The sequence below is a fragment of the Apteryx mantelli genome, chromosome Z (genome assembly GCF_036417845.1).
Source record: "Apteryx mantelli isolate bAptMan1 chromosome Z, bAptMan1.hap1, whole genome shotgun sequence".
In the NCBI taxonomy this organism is placed as follows: Eukaryota; Metazoa; Chordata; class Aves; order Apterygiformes; family Apterygidae; genus Apteryx; species Apteryx mantelli.
Genome location: NC_090020.1, coordinates 31,237,831 through 31,264,583, shown reverse-complemented (window position 1 = coordinate 31,264,583; position 26,753 = coordinate 31,237,831). Strand labels below are relative to the sequence as shown.

General features: G+C 37.1%; 1 protein-coding gene across 6 annotated transcripts; it reads left to right on the top strand.

Annotated features, from left to right (window-relative positions):
* Nucleotides 1–159: 159 nt before the first annotated feature.
* Nucleotides 160–26,119, top strand: UBQLN1 (ubiquilin 1). Of its 6 annotated transcripts, none has more exons than XM_067316528.1 (11): nt 160–369; nt 11,072–11,223; nt 15,042–15,157; nt 16,318–16,580; nt 17,409–17,567; nt 18,244–18,487; nt 18,962–19,104; nt 20,102–20,185; nt 22,569–22,684; nt 23,009–23,177; nt 24,921–26,119. In XM_067316528.1, the coding sequence occupies exons 1-11, from the start codon at nt 211–213 to the stop codon at nt 25,074–25,076; spliced, it is 1,761 nt and encodes a 586-aa protein (XP_067172629.1). In that variant the 5' UTR covers nt 160–210; the 3' UTR covers nt 25,077–26,119. The 6 variants fall into 6 exon arrangements, with proteins under 6 accessions (XP_067172629.1, XP_067172628.1, XP_067172627.1 ...); XM_067316523.1 differs by having other exon boundaries at nt 166–369; nt 24,924–26,119; XM_067316524.1 differs by lacking the exon at nt 160–369 and adding an exon at nt 744–833.
* The last annotated feature ends 634 nt before the right edge of the window (nt 26,120–26,753 follow it).

The following is a 26,753-nucleotide window of genomic DNA, read 5'->3' as shown; positions in this document are numbered from 1 at the left end:
AGGGGCGCGGGAGCCCACGCCCGCGGAGACAGCTCCCCTTTCTAGTAACTTCCCCGCTGCGGCGCGTCATCAGCGCGCGCCACGGCCGAGCCGGGTAGTTTCCGTTTAGCGCTGCGGGAGCGAGTGCGGCGGGGGCGCGAGGCCGCGGCGCGCAGGGCCGCCCGCAGCCGCCGGGAGCCGCGCGGTCCGAGCCAGCCGGGCCCGCCCGCCATGTCGGAGAGCGCAGGCAGCCCCGCCGGGGGCCGCAGCCCCCCGGACTCCCCCGCCCAGGGCTCCGCCGCCGCCGAGCCGCGGATCATCAAAGTCACCGTGAAGACCCCGAAGGAGAAGGAGGAGTTCGCCGTGTCCGAGACCAGCAGCATCCGGCAGGTGAGGGCGCCGCGGCGGCGGGCCGGGCCGGGCAGCGACAGCGTGCGCGGCCGCGGCTGCGCCTCCCACGCTGCGGGGCCCGGGCCCTGCCCAGTGACAAAGCAGCTCCAGGGCAGCCCGGCCGCGCCGCGCCGCGCCGGGGCGGGCAGCGGAGCCGGGCCCCGCCGCGTAGGGGCCGCAGCCGCCTGAGGCTGGCGGCGAAGCCTCCTGCTCCGTCGCCTCCTGCGCGACCCCTCTCCTCGCGGCTGCGGCGCTGCGAGCTGGGCCGGGCGGCGGACGGAGCTCGTTTCCTAGTTCTGAGGCGTCCTGTCGAGCTGAGTCAGTCTGGCGGCAGCAGCCGCGCTCGCTGGCTACCGCGACTGTAGAAAACGTATGCGGTCACCTGCACCGGCACGGCAGTGCTGCTACTGCGCCAGTACTTCTCTTGGTATAAAGCTGGCCTCAGGAAGAGCGAGTAGGCCATGGCAAGTGATGTCTTCGTTTTCTAGAAGCCATGTTTTTGCATTATGTTTGTAAAACTCGCGGTACCGATAAAGTGCAGCCTCTGCTGCTCTTGCGGTGTGCTACTTATTGATATGGTAGTTAGCCTGGTGGTATTGTCTGGGAACTCTGAATTGCCAGGGTCTTTGTTCTGTGTTCTTATGAAAGTCGGTGTCCCATGGTGCCTTTGGCTCAACAGAAACAGTGACACCTACTGAATCATCGACACTTATTTCCTTCAACGCTCTTTCCTTGGACGCCTTCATGCAAGTGTTGACCAGGACTTCATTTGTTTAGATTAGGTAGCTACAAATCATAAAAAAGTCAAAGTATGAGGCAGGTGCCTGTAAAGCCAGAGGCTCCTGCTTGTGAAGGATGTAGACTTCAGTACGCTAAAATATTCCAGAGGGTGAAGTTTCCTGAAGGAGACCTAGAACTTGCTTTGTTTTCCATAAAATTTCTCTGAAATTCAATGTACACAACTGAGTTTGACTTCATGTTATTTTTTTTTGCCTAGTTAGTAACTGCAAACTCTCAATGAAAAACAGGTTACACATGAAAGAGTGTAACTGGTATCTAGAATTTGAAATTATTAGTTATTAATGAGCTGAAAGACGCTCTGTTGTTTTCAGAGGAGAATACAAAAGGTGAGTGTAAAATGTAGAGCCAGCACCCTGGCTAGAATATCAGACTCTTGCTCCACCTAGTTGCTGTGAAGAGAGAAAATGCTGGTATTTCTTTCAAGTTGTTACTCTTGGGGCAGTTCAAGATTAATTTTTTTTTATGTCAGTGTCCCAGGCATAAGTTTCATTGATGTCTCTTCTCCAGTTGCCAAAAAGGTGAGATTATTCTCTTGTCTTCACTGGTCTTTTGGCAGCTGCAGTATTGCATGCTATCTGCTGTTTATATATATGACTTTAAGAAGTTTATTTCAAACATGAACCCGGTGAAAGTGCCAGCTTTTCTGGTAGACTATCTCAGAAACTGAAATAGTTAAACTAATGAAAACATATATCTTTACTGAAAACAGTTGCACAAATTTAAGTGATTAATAGAAAGCACTGCTTAAAATATCTTCATTGTTCATATATATCTTAAACTTTTAACATTGTCTTGGTATCCCTTTCAGGTGCTATTATCAGATTAGATTTACAATTGAATCTTGATTCCTGTGAAATAAGACTGCTGCTGCTCCTGTGGGGCCACTGTTTGCTTTGGTTCCCAGACAGTGTCACAGCTAGCACCAAAAAAGTGCAAGACTTGCAGTCTGTGTAGTGTGACTAGTATTGGCTGTTTTTCTTAAACTGTCAAGATGACCTGTTGTTAATAATAAATGTCAACAATGGATGTGATGTTTCTAGTGCCAGCCCTGAAAATAGGTTACAAATTGAACATCTGTTCAAATGCATTTGGGATCAACAAGTGGGTTGTTTTGCTGGGACAGGTTGGCCAACAATGTCTGCCATATTTGCAGGTGAGGAAAAAAAAAGTCTTAAACTTATATGGCAAAATGAAAGCCGTTCAGTTATGGTTCTGTAGCTAATACTATGACTCAGTGACTTGACTCCTTTTTTATTTGTTTATAGTCATTTCAGAATGCTGCCAGAATATAACTCTTGAGGTTTCGTAGGTAAATATTTTGGGTCCTGGGGCCAAATTTAGGGCTATGCAAAGCGTATTTTATGTTGCTCCATTGATGTAAATCAGGTTAGCAGCTGTTCAAATCTGAGGAAGATTTTACTGTGTTGGAAAACTTAAGTAATATAAGGTTTGTTATTGCTGATCCTATATTGCACATTTAGAACAGGCAGTATGTAGGTTAGAATGGAAAATAACCTTTAAGTACCAAATCACTCTGGGACGTCAGTTGATAGTAAGTGCCACCTATCCGCCTTTATTTTCCATAGAACCTATTTGATTGTACTGAACACAGCTTGGCTCAGTATTAGGACATGGACCAAATATTTGCTTTCTTGACTGGATGTGATACTGAACCTGCAGGCCTGTACACTGCTTTGTGCAAAGGCTTCTGTTCTTGTTAGGTAGATGAATACTTATAAGCCCGCTGACGTGGAATTCCAATACATGGGGCACTTCAGCTCAGTAAAACTGTTTGTCATTCATTTTTTTCTTTTTGCATATTTAGTTTATTTTGTGAGGTCATGGCCACACAATCTATGCAATTCCTTGCTTACTAAACTTGATTTAACAACGTGTTTTGGTAATGCTCTTATACACAGTGTGACTGAGTGGTCATGTTATGGACTTCTCATGCCTCGATATCGTTTCTTAGTGAATGACTTGAATTGTTTGAGTGATGAGGTGCTGGAACAAGTTATGGGAAAAACAATTTCTTCATTTAGTCTGTTTAATCTATAGGAAGATTTTAGAGAAGTTAAAACTTGCTGAGACTTCATGGTGCGCTTCTTGGAATGCCAGCACAGCCCACTGTTGGAATTTGCAATATTCAAGGTTTTATTGTAATTGATTCAGTTACTATCCACCAATGTGGTGTATAGGCTGCAAGATATCATTAGGCATTTTTTGAATGCTACAATTATGAAATAGAATAATGTGGCTTGCCTTATATTTTTAACTGTTAGGCCAAGAGCAGTGTTAATTTTAGAAGCCCACAGTTCTTGCAGAGAATTATTGTCAATTCTAAGATTATCTGAAAATTTCAGGGTAATCTCCATTTGGAAAAGTTAGTAAAATCAAGTTTAGTTCATACAACCATAGAAAACAGTTTCAACTCTTTTTGTTTTCTCCATTTTTATTTAACTTCAACCTTTTTGTGTAATTTTTTTCTGGCAGAGAATATAGTTTTCAGTAGTAATATATTTATCAGCTTATAGTACATTTTGTAAACTAATTGTATTCCTGAAATATGTGCTTTCTGTTGTGTGCTCATTTTAAAACAAAATGCTGACATACTGAATTATATGTGTAATTATATACATTATGTTGGAACTCTGCTTTCTGACAAGGGGAGGTCTGTGCAGAGTTGTATCCTCTGATTTAAACTTGAATATGAACTAAAGATTGTGGCTGAAAACTTAAATCTATAAATGCAGTGTTTCAGATTTGTGCCTGCTTCTCACAATCACAAATTGGCCGTGTTCCCCATACAAAGATCACTTAAGTGTACATGTTAAAGGGAGCATTAGGTGATTTGGTAGTAGAGTCTCTTTCCTGACTTGCATATGCTTTTAATATTTCTTAAAATGCTTTATTTCATAAGGTCAGCTTAGTTGCAATTCTTTTAATGTGATCCAGTTCTGGCTCAGTGTTTTCCCTGTAGTCCATGGATTACTGAATGGTACAACCAAAAGAAGTTGAAACTCTGTAGTAGTCCAGTCTGTTGTTCTTTTTTGTTATTGTGGTCTATCTTTCTGTTGGCACTCGAGGAACTTGACTGCATGGATTGTTTAGCACTAGAGTTAAAGCATTGGATTTTCCATTGTCTTATGTCTAAGTGTATTGAAACACATCATTGATGCATCTGTGTGACTGTTTATGGAGCCAACCTTGTAGTATGCTCTCATTCTTCGTGTTTCTTTGAGATAAAGAAACCCTGTTTGATTAACTACTCAGTGCATAAGTAATTTTTTCTCAGAGTTTGAAACTTGATTAAAAATTATTTAGAACAATGGTAAATTGCTGTTTGATGGAATAGAAACCTTTAGAAGACAATATATTGACTTTCCTGACAGTTAGGTTAGTTAATGGATATTTTAAAGATGCACCTGTGTAACCTAGGTACTTAACAAGTATTTTCTGATAAATGACTAGCAGATATTAATATCCCTTTATATCTTTTGAAATAACACTCCCAAGTCTCTGCTATGCAAATACTGTTATACAGAGTAACAATTTCATTTTGACCTTTCATATTTTTTAAAATCTTTTTAAACAGTTTAAATCCATGTCAAATAAGGCACAAATACATTCTTCCTTCCTACTCTGATTTACTGTGTGTTTGTTTTGTTTTGTTTGGATCAGCCATCCACAGTCTCATAAAAATCACAAAACTTTAAAAGGTTGTCCCGTATACTGTTAAAATTGTCAACAGCGAAAAACACCTGAATGGATGAACAGCTATTGCAGAGGTATCTTGGTAAGATATCCTATATGTTTATTTTAAAGTACTGTCAACTTCTCAACCTAGTGGCTATAAGCCTTGGTTATATAGGGAGGGCCTCTAACTGCCTGGAACTGAAGTTCGGACAAAAACTTCAGAATTGTGGATTACATGGTGATATGAGGAAAAATGCTGTTGTATGGTCTGCTTCTTGTTGATGAGATTAATAGTGCCTTACTCCTGACAGAGTGAAAAAATTTTTAAGCTGTAATGGGTGTAGTTCACTCATGTTTTATATTCTGTATTACTTTAAATTTAAAACTTGCTAAAGCTAAACAATTTAGAGATATTTACCTAGAAGGTCAAATGAGTAAGAATTCTATTGGCAGTAAGTCAAATGGCAGTTTTTCCTCAGGAAAAATGGATGTTGCCCAGTCTCTTTCTAGTTAAGTACAAAAATTAAACACCTTATGCTGTCTCATGAAAAAACGAGTATAAAGCTTGGTTCTGAACATGTAGCTGTACTGCAAGAATCACTATTTACACATAATCCTTTTATGCTCCTTTCCAATCTCAGTGACTTGCTCCAGAGCAGACTTACTCTATTGCAAGTGCAGTACTTTTAATCAGTAGATTGCAGAATGCCTTTACCAAGAGGGTAAGTGCTTGCTAATACTTTCTCCTCACTCAAGGCTCAGAGAAGCAGAGTGGCTTGCTAAAGGCTGCTTGGAAGGATTAGATTGCATTGCCTCAATTTTCTCTTCTGGACTACTAGCCTTGTAAACTCAAGAAGCTGAATTTGTTTCTTGAAATGACTTTTTTATAGGTTTGATTTGATTGCAGAGATTTTAGAAAATTATTTGGTTGTAACTAGCATGTATAATTGACAAGGGCCAACTTCTAGGCACAGGAAGATAGTAACCCTCTGTTGAGTCATGAAAGTCACAGCAGCTTCTACAGAAGCCTAATTTTGGGTGCGCTTTGTAGCTGCACTTCCTCTGCTGTAAGCCATGGGCTGTGCCAAAAGTGATCTCCTGCCTGAAACCACAAATTCTTGTCCTTCTTTCTGTATAGCATCCAGCAGTTGTGCAATGTATCTGTTTTCACTGAATCACTTTAATTCACAATTGTAGGATTACCAGATATGATTCATGAGGAAAGAAGACTGTACCTGTCAGCAGTTATATTGCCTGAGTGTATGTAAAACTTAACTATTTGCTTCTTTTTGTTTCTTTTTTACTTCTTGGGTTAAGAAGACCTGCAGCCATTAATTCTGTTATATGAAAGAAGTCTGGAGCTTACTGATGTCTGCAGTTAGCTTCTGTTGAAACTGCTGGGGCATGGGTATAAGTAAGACTAGAATCCAGTTAATATACTTAACTACACATTTTAGTAGGAATAGCAGTTGAAAGTTTAAGTCATCATGGGTGTGACTTGAAACAACAATTCTGGACAAGGTAATGTCACTTGAAAATCAGTCTTTGTAATAGAACTGTGATCTAAGGGGCTGTGGGGAATGTAAATTACAACTCTGCCATCTAGATAAAAACCCTTGCCTCCATGTCATCCACCACCCTGTTAAAAACAGATTTTGGTTTGGGAAGAGTCAGCAACTTTGTTTCTTTTTTATTGTTATCTAGATAAAATTGTAGCTTAGTATTTTCAAAGCAGTTGCAGTTTTTAGAAGCCTGTTTTAGATTGGGTTTCAGTGGGTGTTGAATGTTTAATTCCATGAGGCCTCTTTCAGGCTGATACTGAAACCAAAGTTAAGAGGAATTGGGAAAGTATTTTTCATTTATTTTTTGTTTTCCTCTTTTTATTTCTTTTTCATGGCACTTTGTTGTGTGAATGGGCAGTAATGCTACTATAGTTGCTGTTTTTGATGGCATACTGTGAGTCAGCAAAAAGCTTTTGAATTGTTACGTGGTGGTAATGTATCGAAAGACAGTTTTGTTTTAAAGTTTTTACTTCATCTGGGATAACTTTTTTTTATGGGGCCTTGCTAGGCCAACTTGTCAGATGTTAACAAGTTAATGTTTAAAATATGCATCTGCTGTGCAAAGTGTCTGTACAAAATAGTCCCTTTTAGTCAGCTGTTCTACTTAATGTGTATTCAGACATTTGCTTTGTTCAGTGACAAAACAAATGTTTACTAGAACTAGCTCAGTTACAAGAATGCAAGTTGGATTCCCTTTGCATTTGTTCAGAACTGTGCATCAACAGAGTTGTGTTCACCTACATGTGGCAAAAACCTTCAGAGGCAATTGAATTGAGCAGGTGTAATAGAAGTCCTAACTTGATTTGTGGACCCTGATTTTTTTGTTAGCTTGGAACAACAAAGTGGAATTTTGTTAGCAGAGTATTGGGTTGAGTTTAATTTTAAGGTCCTGTGAACTTGAGGATATTTGGCGTGGAAACCACTGAGAGTGAAAACAGGAAGTGCTAGAGTGTTGCTAAAAGTGTTCTCAGTGTGAAAAATTATGCTATGCCTGTCCTTTAAAAACAAAACAAAACAAAACATGTATATAGTGTATTATTAAGAAGAAACAAATTAGGGTAAATTGTTAATGCAAGCAAGGCACTTCAACAAGACTAGCTTCAGCTCTGATTAATTCATGTCAAATCTATAAGTTACCATGCTTTTAGAAGTCTGTAACATTGAATTAATTCACTCTAGTTAAGAGTACTTTTTTCTTTTTTCTTAAGGAAATCAGGCTTCTATCTATCTAGATGGATAATCTTGTGTTTCTGTCCAGTCTTCCAACTGATGCTACTATTACATCTAAATAATTGACATTACTTTTTACCATATTTTTATTGAATTCAGCTACTCAAGCAGAATAAATAAGAAGTTTCTGTGAGCATGCTATATGTTAAATATGGCAAAACACTATTTATTTATTTATTTTTACATCTACAAACTCCTTTTTATGCTTGGATAAAAGCAAACACCTTTAATATCACAATGCATAGTATTATTACAAAACTTGTATTTTTGAACAATAAAACAAATTGACTGAAACCATTGTTTATAGTACTACATGTTAATAAAAAGAGAAGAGTCAGTGCAATAGGAGAATCAGGCTTAATTTCCAGCCAGCTGGTGAGACTTTGAACTTCTTCCTCTTCTGGTTTCCCCAAGTGACAAACGGTTACAAAGCATTTTTGCTCCAATTTACTGATAGAGTTATCTAGCTCAGTTCTACAAATGGAGGATGTAACCATTTCTAGAGTTTCTTTTCTTACTGCAGCCTAAATATGTATTAATTACCATCTTTTCTCCTTTCTCTTCCTCTCTTTGTTGTCAGTTGCATATATTTAATTTGAGGCACTTGGGATGATACATAATTATAGTTTGATAGCTTTTTCAGAAGCGACATGTTAGATACTGACAATTTTAAACACTTGTAATGAAAATGGTTTTCAGGACTCTGTACAGATATATAGATTACTTGCTTCCCTCTGCCTCAGCAAAAAAAAAAAAGTGTGATTGTAGATGTGCTAAACTGTTACTGATGGTGTCTTTGATTGTTAACAGTAATCAGGAGACCGACTTGCAAAATATCTCTAATAGTGACCTAGGTTTTGTATGGTGTTTTGTGGATGAAACTTCAAACAGAAGTGTCAGTTTCGTTCACAGCTTTCTCATTCTAGAGTCATGAGGTTGTGCTGAATGCAAGTGATGCTGGTGAAGAGACTTGACTTTTCTTGCAGCTCTGTTAGCCTTTTAATGTAGATATGCTTCAGGTAGCCAAAAATGACTGAGTATTCATAACAGTTTTATTATCCTGGCTGGAAACAGATCCCTTGCCCTTTGGATCATCCACATACATTGCTGTAGGAGTTCTTTTATGGTCCTGGTATAGTGACTGTTGCATTTGTTTATTACTGTAGTGTTATTTGCAGATCGTCTAATTACCATGACCACATGTTAGCAGAGAAAGGGATGTGTATGTGCTTTGATGTCTGTATATTGGTAATATTAGATACTGTGTGGTTATCTATATAAAGTGTCTTGTTTCTTTGACCTCGTGGTAAATAGCTGCTTTGAGAGATGTGTAACAAGATTTGGTTTGGAATAAAGTTAAAGTAATCTGAATGGCCATTATCCTACAGCATCAGCGTTCTGACAGCTGCTAAGTTGGGGAATTTGCTGTCACAACATATTGTAGAAAATATGGTAGTAAATAAGTTTGGATTACTCTTTGCTCTAGCACAATATAGTAGTTCTTTATTCTTATGTATTAACTTTGTACCAAATTTTGAGGATTTCTGCTATTTTTTATGATAAATTGGAATGTGTTTTGTTAAGGATAATTAACCAGACAAGTGCAGAATGGGAAGCAGCTGGCTAAATAGTTGCTATGCGGAAAAGGGTCTAGAGGTTATAACTGTTGAATGAATCAACACAGTTAAAATGATCTTTTCCTGTATGGATTTTTTAATTTTTTTTTAATAAGTGGGAATACAACTTGCAAGGTGCAGAGTTCATCCTTTTGTTCTGCTAAGTATGGATAAGAATTTATGTAGAATATTGAGCCCTGCACTTACAGAAAGATATGGTTGGATTTAGAAATCTAGAGATTAGTGGGAATGATTGCATTAGAAAACATGACTTTCAAGGAAAGGTTAGCCTTGCTGCAGTCCTTTATTCTGAGGAGAAGAACAATCTGCTTGCATTGTCCATGGTGGACAGAACAATGAAGAAGTAGGGTAGTGGAGTTCTGAAACAGATTTCTTTTAAGAGTTAGAGTCTCTATCACTGGGATCCTCTGAGAACAGGCTAGATAAATGTCAGGAATAATTTAGGTAAGTAACCCGCTTTGGGCAGGAATGGACTACATGATTTTCTAGAATACCTCCAAGTCTAAATATTACCAGTATCAAGACTAGCTTAAAAACTGTTTCTCTAAGAACTGGAACAATTCTGTGTGAGCAAACTCCTAAATGACCAAATGCATTGCTACCCAGGCACAGTGATTCCTTACCTCTCTTGTCTCTCAGACTCACTTTTTGGGCCTGTTTTTAATCTTCCTACATTATCGACCCTTTCAGTTAGACACTGGAGGTGAGACCTAAACCAGTGGGGTTTTCCTTGCTTGTTATGAAATATAATTATTTAGTAATAAGTTATTGCAAGATTAATATTTGGGGGTCCTGTGTGGAATGAGAATTCAACAGAGTGTTTGGAATGGGATCCTTTTAAAATTAAGTTGACTATACTACTTTAACAGTGTTAAATATGGTGAACTTCTGGAAGGCTTCCTAACTGCCTAAGATCCTTTCAAAATTACTTTGTCCACTGAGTGATCATGTTGAATAAATTTATCTGATTTTCTTATTGTCAAGTTATTTCTTAATGTTTTTCTCAGGTATTTCCCATTTAACATTTTGTGAACTTTTTGCTTTCAGTGAGAATGCTTTTCTACAGAATAATGAATCTTGATCAAAACTCAGTCAAAGCATGATCTGCTTATTGTCGGCTAAGAAGGCAGGAAGAAATACTATTGCTTTCCATATTCAGTTGTTTTAATGAAGCCATGATTTTATGGTCAGCTGAAATATGTGGCTATTCACCATGCCCAGGGCTGGAACCATGTTTCATGTAGCTGTGTTGGGATTTGAAACTTTTGACTGTATGGAAGGAAGTGCTAGATTTGACACATGGAAGGCTGCAGAAATATGTGTAAGAAGAAAGGATACTGCTCCTTTCAGTGTCAGCACAAATGAAGACTGATTTAACAGAATTGTGACATAGTGTCCTCAGAATGTTAACAATGGATGGCGTCAGTGATATATGTACCAGTATATTTTTACTGTGTCATGGATGCATGCCTGATTGAAGCCACAGAATGGTGCTTAAGTGGAAGCAGATTATTGCCAGCTACATAACTAGTGATCTATATATAAGACACTTTCGATTTTTATTGTATGGAAAAGGAATGACTTGATTTCTCATCTTCTTCTGGGCAAAAAATGTTGAGAAAACTTAATGGTATTTCTAGATTATGTAAAGCAGAACATATTGTGCAAGTTGTTTAGCATAATAAATGTGAATAAAATAGCCCTTCCTTAAATTATAAAAATCTAATAGTTCAGTATTCAGTTGCATAACTGTATAATGTTAACTTTTTTGTTTAGTTCAAAGAAGAAATCTCTAAGCGTTTCAAGTCCCACACAGATCAACTTGTGTTGATATTTGCTGGAAAAATTTTAAAAGATCAAGATACTTTGACTCAGCATGGAATTCATGATGGACTCACTGTTCACCTGGTCATCAAAACACAAAACAGGTAACCTTACTGATGAGCAATCTTCTATTTACCTCATAAGAAGTAAAAATATTCTTAATTCCTAGTATAACAGCTTTATGTTGGGCAGCCCTGGATTTGACTACAGAACACATTCAAAAGCAGTGAAAATACTCCTACTGTTGAACAAGAGCACCCCATCTATCATATATATACTTTTTGAAAGTTTAATGTTACCTTCTAAACTAAACCATTACTGTTAAAATTACTTTCATCAGTTCCTTAGTCACAGTGTAGTTTTGCCCCATAGTTTTCTTGGATATCAGCTCTCAGTGTCCATAAAGATCTGTTGTGCAGCTTTTCTTTTCGCATGCAAAGAATTGTAGTGAATCCTTATGCACTGTTTTGTTAAAACAAGGAAAGAAAATTCTTACAAGACAACTGCTGTAGTGCAACTAATTCATCTGGCTGAGCAGAAAGTCTTGGATTTTAAGAACTGTTCTTTCTGGAAGGCTACTTTTAAATGATGATGAGAAAGGTACATCAAGTTGAGCTATGTCATCTGCATGTAACTTTCCCTGAAATGAACAAAAGGAAAAGAATTAATTGAAAAATCCTTTCAGTAACTAGGACAGTGTATCCCTCATTTGAATCTAACTTGCTTAGTTAATGTGTTAGCTCTTCTAGTCTAAAAGTGTTCCTGCTCCCTTTCTACTTACGCCATTCCTGTTTGTGGTGAGGATCTTTTTCTATGGAAAAACTTCAGATGATGGAGAAAAGAGCATGAAACTAATGAGAAAAAAGAAACACACTTTCCCTTTCTAGGCCTCACTAAGTTGCAAAGGCCTAAGACTAAACAAAAACCTCTAATACACAGCATTTCCCTTAATTTAGGCATACCTTGAAAATGATGTCTGCAGTTCCGTGCTTGTGTCCCAACAGCACTATCTTCTCTGTCCTGGAGTCTTGTCTCTTGCAAAATGTTTTTCAGTTAGTCCTGGTAGATGACTCCCCTTCTTCCTTCCTTGCCCTACCCCACCGCCCCCTCCAGCCTGAAATTTAGCCCTGATGACCACCCCAATCTTGTAAGCAGTATTAGCTAATATATTAATTTTAAAACTACTGCTTTTTGTGCATACACTTTTGAGTGTGGCAGAGAGACTCCATAAGACGTGGTAGCAATAGCAGGATACTTTTGACTAGGGACCTGCAATAGGTATAAGTACTGAAATAGCAGTGCCAGTGGCTACTGATGCTGCATATCTGAATTAACAAAAGTTCTCTTCCAAAACCAGATCTGAAAAAGGTGATCTTTTCCTTTCTAAACAATATTAGATATGTAGATTTCAAATGGGAATCCTCATATATCAAGCCTGTTTAAAAAAAAAAAAAAAGATAATTTTATAATGACATGCTAGTGTTTACAGAAAAGTTTTTAAAATAATACGGGCTTCTGATGTAATCTTTAAGGTGGCCAATACAGTTTCAAAGTAGTAGTGATTAGCAATGGGTAGTGAGAATGCATTGAATTTCTCAGTACAAGGTTCCAAGTAAAAACCTAGAATATGTTCACAACCTGACAAAAGAAAAGTTAATGCTGAAGTAGATGTGTAATAATACATGCACTTTACAGGAATTTGAGTCACTGAAAGACCTGTGACAAAGCAACATCTTTAGGGTATATACTCTCAGTTTCTAAATGGCAGAAATATGAGTTAAAATTTTTTCAACAACTGTCCACATCAAAATAAACAACTTCTAACACTCTTAACAAACAAACACTAATTTCTCAAGAAAATCACTTCCATGTTCGCTTCTTAGTTTCCACCTACATCTAGGCATGTTGCAGAAATTTCTTCTGCCTGGTGTTTCTCTCGTATGTATGGATTATGCAATCCTGTTACAATAAATACCTTAAAATAATATAGAAATAGGCAATCAGTTTTTACATTCTTGTCTACTTTCCTGTCCTGCAACAAAACCTCTTTTGCTTGTTACATCAGGAGGTAGAGTTGCTTCTCGAAAGAGAGTTTCTCAGTTGCAAAACTGAAGAGGTTTTTATGCTTTTCTTTTTTTTGTTTATGGAGAAAAGATTAATATGTTTCTGAGACAAAAAGAAACCAAATGTCTTCATTAGAAAATCGTCTTTTCTACATATGATCTTCAAAACCATTGAACTTGCAGCTGCTTGGCCAATGGTAGTAGTCTTGTGTACAGTGTTGGTAGTTGCTGTTAATGTTACAGAGTATTAATGCTTTTTTTTTTTTTTTTCCCTGCAAGAGCCCAGGTTTTCATTCACTGTCTCAGGTCAGGGCGGCTTATTTCAAAGCTGATTATCCAGGTATTCCCTTACCTGGATTATTAGCTTGTATCTGGACGATTTCCTCTAGTACAGTTTTCACTCAGCAGAATCCATATATGTTTGGATAGACCTGAAAGTAAACTAAAAATCAATATAAATTCAAATATGCAAAACCAAATTCATAGGAGTCATTATGGACTTCAGTAGCAGCTGTAGCAGAATTTTTAGATCTTGTAGACTTAAATTAATGTCTTTTGGTTCGCACACACAACATCAGTGGGAATCTGACTGCAGTTATTAGGCCCCATCACACCCTATACCTTCATGACTGGGCGTGCCACATTTTATTTACTTATTTTCAAGAATGCTTGGCATAAGGATAATGGTCAAATTAGCAGGGTATACTAGCAGATGGGCTACTTTAAGGCAATTTGATTTGGTGAAAGAAGTTGCAAAGTGCGCAGAGGATTTCATACTCCCTTCGGTTTCTGTCTGTGACTTAGATGGCGATGTTTAGCTTGAAGTCAGAGAACTCTTGGAAAACTCAGGGAAGCCTTTGAGGAGCATGTACCTAAGGCACCTTTCAAGCTTGTTTTGATATATATATATTTTTGGCCTTTGCTTTAGGAAATAGTCACAGAATTTTATTACACCAAAAGGTACTCTGAAATGAATTGAGGAATAAAATTTATTATACTGTCTAATCCTCAAATCTTTCTGTGAGGGCTTAGTGCATAGTAAGTGCAAGTTATTTTATGCTGTAGTTCTGCAAAAACATGCATGTGTGTCATTGATGAACCAGAAAGGGGAACTGATGAGGGTTTAAAACTAGCCTCTTCACTTTTAAATAGAGGCCAGGTTAGCTTTTAGCCAGCTCAGTTCCTTGATCTATTTCACCACATGGCACTGCCTGTGCAATAGACAGGTATGGTGAGCATATGAATTGGACAGGTGGCCTTTAATGCCTGTGTTGGTTTATGGTGACTTTAACTTTGTGTAACTGCACTGTTACCCTATTCTTAGTCTTAAAGAATATGGAGATTCTGATATTTATCTTGGGACGAAATAAGACTTTAACTGAATTTCGCAGTCAGTGAGGCATCCTATTAAAGGTGTGGTATGGAATAAATCTTGCCTTAGGCCTTGCCAAGCTTTATTTCTTTAAACCCTGGGCATGGAATTGGTACTATTTTGAGGGAGTAGGAGTACAGTGGGGTAAGGCTAAGGATCCCTAAAGCAAAGTAGGGACTGAGGAAACAATCCATTGGCAGGCATCTCAGACATGGGATGAAAAGGTTGTAATGGCTGCCGTGATGCCCATCCATTTTCTTAAATTTGAAACTACTGTACTGAAGAACTGATGACATTACAAATGTCTGAGGATGATTTGCTATAGGAAGCCATCTAGAGATAATAGTGTATTTTTTTTCTGGAGAAATAATCAAAATGTGAATTAAGATTCTCAAGTATGACACTATTCCTGCATTAAATAGTATGACTTAAGATACCTTGTTAAACTTGTAATTTTTTTAACTTGTCTTTTTTTATTTTTTTTTAGATCACAAGACTACACAGCTCAACAAACAAGTACCGCTGGGAGTACTGCTACCACATCAACATCAAGCAGTAGTACCTCAACACCAGCTTCAACAAATAGCAACCCTTTTGGCTTGGGTAAGAATATTTGTTAGGTAGCATGGTGGGTATATTTTCTAGGATTCAGAAAACTGTCCCTGGAGATTTATGTTAATGTAAAAAGGACTTTAAAAAATTACTGATTATAAAAATCTGTGGTATTGATTGTAAAAGGTTTCTGATCAGCAAGTTATCAGAGGAAAGATATTTCCTTAATTTTTGTAGACAGAACTTCACAGACTTGTGCTATGTCTTCTTCAGTGGTAAGGTGCAACTGGCGTCATGTTCTGCACTGTGGGTAATAAAATTCCTTGCAGTCTCTGTTTGCTCCTTAACAGTGTATCTAAATTGACCTGAGGAGAGTATTGAAGAAGTTGGACACATAACATCAAGCCAAGATTTGGAACAGAAGTAACAAAATTACTGCTGTCTTTTGAACCAATATTTCTCAGCTTCTGAGTCTGATAGCATTGTCAATCTTCTCTTTCAGGAATAGAGAGACTACAGAGGTTACAATCTACTGATTTTAAAATATTGTCTCTTTCCATAGACACACTGTATTTTGTGATTCATGCTATTTAATCTCATTTGCTTTTTGAAAAGTAGAACCAGAAGAACTAACTGTGTTAAGCGATTGCTTTTTTTAGGTTTAAACAGTTCTTCAGACTGACTGGTACCTTCTAAAAATTTGAAACTTTTGTGTTTTTGGACTCAGCAAAGGTAGAGAATTCAGAGTATTACTTGCTCTTGGTGACACTTCAAAAAGAAGAGTTCTGCTTTTAATTAGAATAGGGAACATGCATTGTATTAAGAGATCTCTCTTGGTTATCTGTCTGCTCTTGGTTAGATTATAAATAATTATTATGAATGTATTGGAAAGTGTGGAGGATAAACCTGAGGCCCCAAAACTCAAACATCTCTTGTACCTTAGTTATAAAAAAAAAAGCTCTTAGAATTTTAACAAGTTATATTTCAGATGCAGTTTGTTGGATGTTTAGGTAAGTGTCTTGTTATTTAAAGAAGCAAACATCTCAGTGGATGACTCCTTAACAGCCTTGCAAAAATGGAATTTCCATTGGGTTTCATTATTTTGAAGTGTGGAATATGTTTTAAGTGTTTTGTATTTAGAAAGATCCTGGATGTGTTTAGATGTATACCAGAAGCTGAAAGTTCAGTTATATTTTTTCATCCTCTTAAAGGTGGCCTTGGAGGTTTGGCAGGTCTGAGCAGCCTGGGCTTAAATACATCAAACTTTTCAGAGTTGCAGAGTCAGATGCAACGACAACTTATGTCCAACCCAGAAATGATGGTTCAGATAATGGAAAATCCATTTGTTCAGAGTATGCTTTCAAATCCTGACCTGATGAGGCAGTTAATTATGGCCAACCCTCAAATGCAGCAACTGATACAGAGAAATCCAGAAATCAGTCACATGCTGAATAATCCAGATATAATGAGACAGGTATGTAGAAAGATCTCTGTAAATTCATGACCTTTGATTATACTGTAACTGTGAACAACAGAGCAAAAACTGGACATGCTTAGATGAGTGCTGAAGCATTGCAGAGGAATTTAGGCATGTTAGAAAATCTGTAGAAGGTCACTGTAGGCTACTGATATATCTATTTCTAGTTGTTAGTGTCTGAAACAGGCTGCTGATTCAGAAAATTTGCAGCATAGTTATGAAAGATGCTGAAGAATTTATAAACATATCTTCTGAGTTTAGAATTGAATGCCACTGTGTGCACTTGAAATCTTCTGTTGTTTAGCCAATAACGACTTTACCAAAAGTAGTAATTCTCCAGAATACTACTTATTTCCAGTTTATCTAACTGTGGGTTCTTCTGAGTGCTACTAAAGTTACAAGGTACATAAAGTATGCCTATGCATGCCTTAAGTGACAGACAGTATCAAGAAACAAATGGAGCCTTTGAAATTTGAGGTATTTATTTTTAAAGTTCATGTTATAAACTGCATGCTATACTGATATTAGAAATGGTAGGAATGTATTGTGTTGAAAAGGAGAAGAAAGAAAAGGATGGTACATTCAAGCTCTTTTTTTGTTCTGTTTAGTCATGCTTTCTGACCCAGCCAGCATAACAACAGTTGTGGCAGAACACTGGCTAAATATCAAATTCAGTTGACTCCCACTAAGCTGACATCTTGATTTGGCTTTAATCATAATTTCAAACTGAGCTAGACATTAGTAACTGTGGTACTGCCAAATGCTGACGTTTTCACTTTAGAATGGATTTCTTATTAATACAGATTAAACGTTCCACTTCCTTAGACACTAGAACTTGCTAGAAACCCTGCAATGATGCAGGAAATGATGCGAAACCAAGACCGAGCCTTGAGCAACCTCGAAAGTATACCGGGTGGATACAATGCCTTGCGACGTATGTACACAGATATTCAGGAGCCAATGTTGAATGCAGCACAGGAACAGGTGAGAAATGAGTGCAAGCGCCACTAAAAGTTAATATGCTCTTTGAAAGGAAAAGAAGATAAATGATGTAGCTTTTCAAATGGATACTTGACAAAATCTAATTTCTTGAAGCTTGAAGTCAGGAAGCTTGAAGTCACTGTGAGGCCTGTTTCTCTGAAAATTCTGTGCTCCTTAAGCTTGAAGGAATAAAGATACTGTTTTGTGTGTTTGAGAAGCTGTATTAAAGCTAATGAATTTTTATATTAAATAGATATTCTAAATTCAAATTTCTTTAATTCTTTGACTTATAAAATTCTGAGGCCCAGGAAAATTTTTTAAGGGTGTGTTTAGTAACTTGGAACTTAAGGTGGGGAGAAAAAAGGCTTTGAAGTTTGTTTTTAAGTTGGAAACCACTATGCAAGATACTATCTTACTGTGATCAAAGTAGTAGTATAGTAGCAACACTGCTTTAAAATAAATGTTATTTTATTTTTTGGAGATGCTAGTATCTCTTTCTCAATGTTGGCATCTTTTCAAAATATTTATGACTTACTTTAGACTGGTGAGTATAATTGATCAAGAGCCATCAATATTTATCTTCATGTATAATTTTGAAAAGGTAACTTGCTGTTTCTAACACACTTTAAAATAGTTGGCTTTAATAGATGATATATGTTTGTTTTTCCTTCCTCCGTAGTTTGGAGGTAATCCATTTGCTTCTTTAGTAAGCAATGCATCATCAGGAGGTGACAGCCAGCCATCTCGTACAGAAAACAGAGATCCTTTACCAAATCCCTGGGCTCCTCAGTCGAACTCTCAGAGTTCCACAACAAGTACCAGTAGCAGTGGCGAGAGTGGTGGCAGTAGTAATGTTGGAAGTAGCACCTCTGGCAGTACGGGACAGAGCTCAACCATACCAAATTTGGGACCTGCACTAGGAGGTATGCTTGTTATTGTAATTGTGTAGATTTGTACATATGCAGGAATTTGCTGATTCTTTTATTAGAAAGAAAGATTTTGATTCAAATTCTTACTGCTTTTTACTTTCTTAGAACATTTGGCTAGTATCAAAGTCCTTTGTAGAAAAACAAACATGAAAAGTAAACTAAGAGTACTTGTGTACTGTCTTAAAATGAAAAAGTAGGGGATCTCTAGATGAATGATATTCTTCCTGTTTGGAGCCAAACATGAAAACAGCTAATAATGTAGACACTTAGTGGAACTGCTTGTTGGATACAGCCTCTGTCTTAACTTGTTTCTAGGGGCAGATGCATCTGTAAGCAGAACCACATTGAGGTGTACTTAAGGAGCTGAAACTCTTAAAAACCAAATAGTTATATCCCAGTTTTAGGTAGTCTAATTCATTTGATTGTAGACAGTATGTTTACTAAAGTGGCCTTTTACTTTTTTTTAAGCTGGTATGTTCAACACACCAGGAATGCAGAGCTTGTTACAGCAGATAACAGAAAATCCACAGCTTATGCAGAATATGTTGTCTGCACCATACATGAGAAGCATGATGCAGTCATTAAGCCAGAATCCTGATCTTGCAGTACAGGTAAATGCATTAGGTATAGTAGTTAGTTGTGTGCATTAAAGTGGAGGAAAAGGGAGTTTAATCTATGATACAGTTGTATTTTCACTATAGGGTAATTATGCCAACATCTCAACAATCACTTGTTTGTTGTGAATGGTCCAGGTTTTAAAGTATGTAAATGCCTAGCTCATTGAAATTATTACCTAGTTACTTTTAACAATTTGTTGCCATAAGTTTCTTCAATTTGTAATTGGAGATCATGCCAGGCATTCCTCTGAATTAATTTTTAAGTTTATGATTTGTGCAGCCCTAAACTTGTGACCTAGCATAAGAACCAGTTAGACAAAACAAATGCTTTAATCATAAATTAAAATAGATCTCCTAGTAAGTAAATAAATATCCAAAGTAGCTTGGGAGGAGAGAGGTGGAGAGGAAGGAGTTGGTGCTGTATCTAGGTGTTAATCTGGTTTTCATTTCTCATCTGTGACTCTTGCTCACTATAAAAGAAAGTGCTGATACTTAGTGCTGTTTTATGAATGGTATCATAGAAGTGCTTTCCAATTTTACTTACAGCAATAATATCCAGAGTCAAATCTTGAACTAAGGAAAACATATTATTTTTCGTATATTAAACACTTTGTTGGAAAGTATCCCTGTTTTTTTGCAGATGATGTTTACAGGAAAGCTGTCACTATCATCTGACGAGAAAAGATTTTCTTGTAACATAAATGAGGTTGCCGTGGCAAGGATCTGACACAGCATTCACTTAAAAAGTGTTTTGTTTTTGTTTTTAACGCAGGGTGGGTGGTAAGGGGGATCAGTCAGTTCAGTCAGTGTTCAGGCTGGTGGTTTGTAACAAGTTTTGGCCAAAGGAGAAGTAGGAGATAATTATTCTGTGGGGTTATTTTCATAAATGATTATCTTGTTCTGTATGATATGTGTGTGGTAAATAGTTGTCTTAAAGTCCACTCTCGTGTTTACTGCTTGATCTTTGAAGTTACATATTTTTGTCCCACAGATGATGCTGAATAATCCTTTATTTGCTGGAAATCCTCAGCTTCAGGAACAAATGAGACAACATCTTCCTACTTTTCTTCAGCAAGTAAGATGCGATACTAGCTGTTGTTAATAAATGTCTGCAATTCAGTCAGCAGTTTTTGCAACAAGTTGGTGTTTTTCCTTGATTTGGCTAAAAGCTAGATTCTGTTGCATATATTTTCTTTAGCTTCAGACATCGAGTTGGATTGTCCCTTGATGAAGAAGTGCTTGATTCATCTCTCTATTCTTTTGAAAAGTTAAACCTGACTTGTAGTGAATATTTTTGGCTGTAGCTAGTGCAATTGCTTTGATTTGCTCTTACTCCTTTGTTTAGGAGTGACTTGTTTATACGGAGCACCAGTCAGAGAACACCTCTTTGCTACACAATTTCTTTTTGCAAATAAAAGAAAAAGATCAGTGCTTGTCCCACTACTAAAATCAGTTTTTACTGTGCTTTTCTTATACCTCTTCCACCCTGCTTAAGTTTTTGTGTAAAGAGACCTTACAGGTCCTTACAGACCGGAAAGCAGCAAATCACGAACTAATTGAAAAGTGGAGTGGGTTCTGAAGTTATTTGCCTGTAAAGATTGCCATGCCACCAGACTCCTCTCTTAATACCAGTGAAATTGCAGCCTGGGTATATGCTTGATCTTGGTTGTTACAGTGTGTATAATAGGACTGTACATAGAAGTAAACAAGATTTTCATGATTTGAAAATATAATCCAGTGCAGGAGTTCCATCATTAGGCAGTCCTTGCAAGTCAGAGTAAATGTCTCTTGCTAGGATCTCATTGCAGGTAGTCAGTATTATGAATAAAATAAGCAATTTATTAACATACACATGAATTACAGTAGCAATTTTAGTGTTCAGAAGAAACTGTTTAAATTGTTTTAATCAGGTGAATGGTTGTAGCATTTCATAGTGACACTGCTTTATGATGACTCAGTAGTATCTGAGGAGCTAATATGAAATTTGTGTTTCAAAATCTGTAAATCAGTGCTAATTAGTATATTGTGCAGAGGCAGCAGAAGTCCTTTCTGTCTCCTTTGGGTATCTCTTTCCATCAGTATCACTTCAGGGTTTATCTGTGAACTGCTTTATCTGTTCCTTTTACATAAAATCTTACCAAGAATTGCTGCTACTCTACAGCTAGAATTAATAACGTTAACAGAGATAAGATACAAGTCACCTAAGTGCTCAGAGAATTGTTCGGCCACAGTTTTCTGTAAAACAACTCCAAATATCAGGAAATAATTCATGGCTTAAAGATCATTTTCTTGAAGTAATCACAGCAGCTTACTTGAGAAAACCTAGAAGGTTTTCATTCTCTAAGAACTTGGATAAATTTCACCAGCTATAGATTTGATTGATCTGACTTCTGTCTGTCAGGAAGATAAAAATCCAAGAGACAAATTGAGAATACTAAAAGCTTGATGTGCTTAAGTCTCATAACACACCCATATTCCATGACAGAGTCAACATTTGTTCTTTGTGCCCTATTCTGCCCTTCTGTTTTGCAGCAGAGGAAGTTTAATCCGTGCAGTTCTTTGTGAATCAAAATTATGTTTGTTGTGGAAGGAATTTGGTCTAGTTACCAAGTGAAGGCTGCTAAGATTAATCAGCCTGTCTGCTATTTGAAGCAGGTCTGGCTACTAAGACTGTCTCACTTGTGACTGAAACAAATAACTTTTCACTTATATGTGACATCTCTAAGCAGAGGTGAGCAAAGGCCATTAGTTTTGGTTTCATATCTAAAACAGTCCAGGTTTTGAACATTTAATTTCAGAAATCAGATGGATTTTCTTTTTAAATCATCTGTGCACATGAAGACCAATTTTTAGTTGAAGTCACAGTAGAGTGATAGCTCTTGAATATTACACATCTGCTTGTTAGTATGTTTTGTAGAGTGTTTGTATGTCTGTAGGCTGTGATGGCACTTCAAGTGTGAACAGATGCACAAATTGTCATGAACAGACAGCTGTGGCTTGAATTTAGCTAGGAAAAATAAATATTTTATAACTTTCTTACGTATCTTTTGATCAAGTTTCATTGTATTCAGCCTTGCGGCTTACCAGTAGTATGATATAGGAGACTAATTTTAGAATTACATTGGACTAATACACTCTTAGGACTTTGGAAGATGATGAAGTCTAAGAAGACTAGAAAAGGTAGTTTTCATTACCTAGAGGAGGTAATGAAAATACTTTTCCTTATGTACTCTTTATTTGAAAGCCTTTTTTTCCAGGCCAGGAAGAACACTGATCACCTCCTATGAAAGTTTTCTTGAAAAAGAAAAATATCTGAAGGATTTCATATTAATATTGAAACAGAAAGTTGAGAAACGGCAAGTTCTGAAAGCGTGTCAGATTATATGTAATGTCTAGTGTTAAAGATTAACTTTGAATGTCTGTATATGATTCAGTTATGGGTTCTCTCCTGTTCTTAGATGCAGAATCCCGACACATTATCAGCTATGTCAAACCCTAGAGCAATGCAGGCTTTGCTACAGATTCAGCAGGGCTTGCAGACACTAGCAACAGAAGCACCAGGACTTATACCAGCGTAAGAATTTGTCATACAAATTTTACTTTTCTCTTGTGTTGTGTTGTTCTTTCAGCTTTTTGCCCCTCTTTTTTAGATGTAGAGGTTTATCCAGTTTTACAGAATGTTCCTCAGGCATTTTCTATTTTCATTAAACTTGTTTTAGAATCTGTCATGTTTCTGTCTGCAAAGCACTTTTAAAATTGATGCATGGTCTTTGTCATCCACTCCTACATTTATTTGACAGGATTTTTACTCTGTAATTAAAGATATGATGGGAAGAGATATTAGTTAAGTTTTTTTTATTATTAAAATGATGCATTTCTCTTTCTGTCATTCGTGCAGATTTAATCCGGGTTTAGGTGGATTGGGAAGCACTGGAGCTCCTACAGGGTCCACTGTCCCTAGTTCTGTTCCTAGTGAAAATACAAGTTCAGCATCAGGAGCTGCTGAACCTGGTCACCAACAGTTTGTCCAGCAAATGTTGCAGGCGCTTGCTGGTGCAAATGCCCAGGTAAAGTAGATCACTATGTTTTAGGGCTCTTTCCTTTTTGAATTTTTCGATGTAGACCATTAGAGAGGAGGGTGTGCTGAGGAGAGAGCTTGCTGAATACTTCTGGCTGAAGGAGAGAAGAGGAAGCTCAAAAGCGTTGTAGCTGTGCAAATGAATGCTGGAAAAACTTGAGTAAAAGTGTCCTCTGAACAGTTGATTGTTACACGCCCTTAACAGCTTAAGAGTACTGAACACCTTTATCTGTGTTTTGCGTCTGCATTGCTGGCTCTTACTGTGTAGCTTTGACTAAGCCTCTGTTCCACACTTCAGGATAGCCACGGTCAGGTTGTTTGGGGACTGAATTTGCAGGCTGTTACCTGCCATTCTGTAGGTCCAGGCCATACAGTACCTTGTGTTAGCATCCTGAGTGGAGTTCAGGCTTTCCAGAGGGCTCCAGACATCCAGCAAAGGTGGCAGCTTTGCAAATGATTGTAGAATGGTGAACAAGAGCAGATTTAAAGGGGGCATGCTCCTAACAGTGGAGAGGTATCTCAAGGGGACTGTGTGAAACAACATCCTTACGCTGTGGTATGTAGCCAGTGTCATAGCAGGCTGCTAGTAAAAGGCGCAGTCCTGCTCTTACCTCCTCTGTTGCCACAGGGTGAGTCAGTTCAGTTTGCTGATCTAAGAGGAAAATAATTTTATTATTATTTTATTTTAGCTAACCACAAAACAGTAGTGGTCAGTGTAGCTGTGGGAAACCATATTCCCTTAGATTTTTCACTTTTGATTTGCTGAATCTTACAGTACAAATTCAGTATTCTGTTTAGTTTTGCTTGGGGGAAGAAGTTGGTGGGGGAGAAGAAGCATTTTAATTTCAGTTGATATCTTTACATTGTATTGATTTGGAAGGATATGCAGATTTTAAATACTGGTAGGAATTTCTCAATGTATGAAAATGTTGAAGTAGAACAAAAGGAAAACTAGTAGTAGCTGCAGTAGCTGCAAAAGTCTTTTGTTGATATGTAAGTAGTCTCATTGATTTTCAAAAAGTGACTTTTGAGTATTACTCCAACTTTTGAGTATTACTCCAACTCTATATACCTAAAATGTATTATTTTCATGTAATTGTCTTGTTTAAAAAATCCCTGTGAATTGAAGTTCTTACCACTGAAATCATTGAGAATTTTGCCATCAGTTTATGTATGAGCAGAATTAACCCATAAAGCACAGCTATTGGTTTGCCTTAGGCTGAAGTTTTCTAACAACTAGAATTCTGGTAAATTTAGGTCAACAAATATTTGGATCATTATAAAAGAGGTAATTCTTATGCCAAGAATAAAATAGCCTGCTACATTCACTGTTGCCAACAGTGAGGTCATCATAATCCTGCTGTCCCATATTACTAGATTAAATTGTTTCATTTTCAAAAGTGATCTATGTGCACATCTTCAAGAAACTGTTCTCAGGACACAGATTTACCTCATTTAACTATAGTTTTCTTTTTTTTGTCAAACAAGTAACACTTCCTGTAGTTCAAAAATGTCACGTAAGTGTAGATACTCTTAAAATTTGAGGCTAGTCTGACTTGCTCAGTAATTCAGTTGTGAATTGAATTTATGTCATAGTCTAGTTTTGGGAACTTAGAAATGATGTATTCAGAAATTACTAAAGACAGGGAGTGGTGCAGAACTCACTGTGTTTAAATCCTGTACTTTGCCAAATGTGTATTGTGCCTTTATAGCTTGACATTTTTCTTCTTAGCAGTTACAAAATCCAGAAGTTAGATTTCAGCAACAACTGGAGCAGCTGAGTGCAATGGGCTTTTTGAACCGTGAAGCAAACTTACAAGCTCTAATAGCAACAGGAGGAGATATCAATGCAGCTATTGAAAGGCTGCTTGGCTCTCAGCCTTCATAGCAGTGTTTCTTTAACTTGAAAAAATGTAATTTATTTTTGATAACAGCTCTTAAATCTTTAAAATACTTGCTTTATTTCATTCTGACTCTTGGGATTGTCTTGTTATAACTAAAATCAGTCTGATGCATTTTAAGGTGGAGTGCAGTACTTTTCTTCAAACAGTGGGAATCGGTGCATTTTCACTCAGTTGTTGCATGCATCACACTTCTTTGTTCTGCATTATTTGTGATTTTTTTTGAAACAATTTCAGCTTTCACAGTTGGGTGAGCAGGTTTTGTCTGACCTACAACTGTCCAATTTATTTACTACTTAAACATTAGTCTTCAGTAGTAATTTATGTAGAATACAAATTAAAAAGGAACAAATTAATTGAAGCTATAATTTGTGGGTACCAATACTGCTTATTGTGACTTTGGCATGTATTTTTTGCTAGCAAAATGCTGTAAGATTTATACCAATTGAGTAATCTACCATTTTTCCTTTTATTTGTATAAAGTATAAACACAATATATACAGTGGAGACAGCTCATTTCTAGAAATTTACATATTGCAATAGAATGAAATTATAAGTAACCAAAAAAAGCCAGGAAAAAAAAACAAGTTGTAAGACATGTTTTCAGTGTAGAATCTTCCAGCATCTTTGGTAAACATCTCAGCAAAAATATTTAGGCAAATTCATTTAAAATATACTAGAATTGCTGTTCTGGTTATCTCTTTACATCTAATTGTACAGAAACTTGCATTGTAACATTGTCTCAGTATTCACAAAGATTAACTGTAAATCACCTTGATCTTTGTGCAAATTAAAGGAGCACTGCCTTGTGCTCTGAAACTGCTTCTAAGGCTTTTGGGCTTGTTCCATTGAGATTCTAACACATATTATGATTTGTAATTGGAAGCATTACTTTCAGTCATTGTCATGTGATATTCTAATTACTTTTAACCACCATGTAAAAAATACTGTATATCTTTTGAGTTTTTATTGGTAGTTACTTCTCTTGTGCACAGGTAATAAATGAATTAAAAAATCTTTAAGCATCTTGTCTCAGTGTGTTTGCAGTTGATGATTACCTGGTGTTCAAGATGACTGACCAGCTTAATGGTTGGCCTCTCCCTGTAAGTTCTGGGAATATTTACCGATTTGGGCTAGGGTTAGTAAACAATACTTGAATTATAAATTGGAGGGGAGAGAGGAAGGGGCATACGATATTGAAGACCATTAATTTAGTTAAAGTGGAAGTAGTGAAATAATGCATTCTGCTGTATTAGTGAATAGCCTCTGCCTTTTTTTGTCTTTGGTGTCAGTGTAGTTATGAATATTCTGATTTAATTCCTGTATTGCATTAAACAGTTAATATGGACAATCTTCTTTTGATGGTACAAATATAAATTCAGTTTGCTCTAAAAAACATTGCTTGCAAATGGTTTGAATTTACCAGTCCTGACTCAAAGTTGTTAGTTGGTTAAATGAAGCAAAACTATATTGGGATATAAAGAAGAATGTTGAGTGTGCATTTCTTTTACATACAGTGTAATTGTTAAAACTCTTGGCAAAGCCAAGCATGCAGATTTTGCAGGAAGTAACTGTATTGTATTCTCACAGAAGTGTTTACTGTCCAGTAACCTTGTCTCCTACTTTGGCAGTAAGTAAATTGATCAAATACTGCTGATGCACAG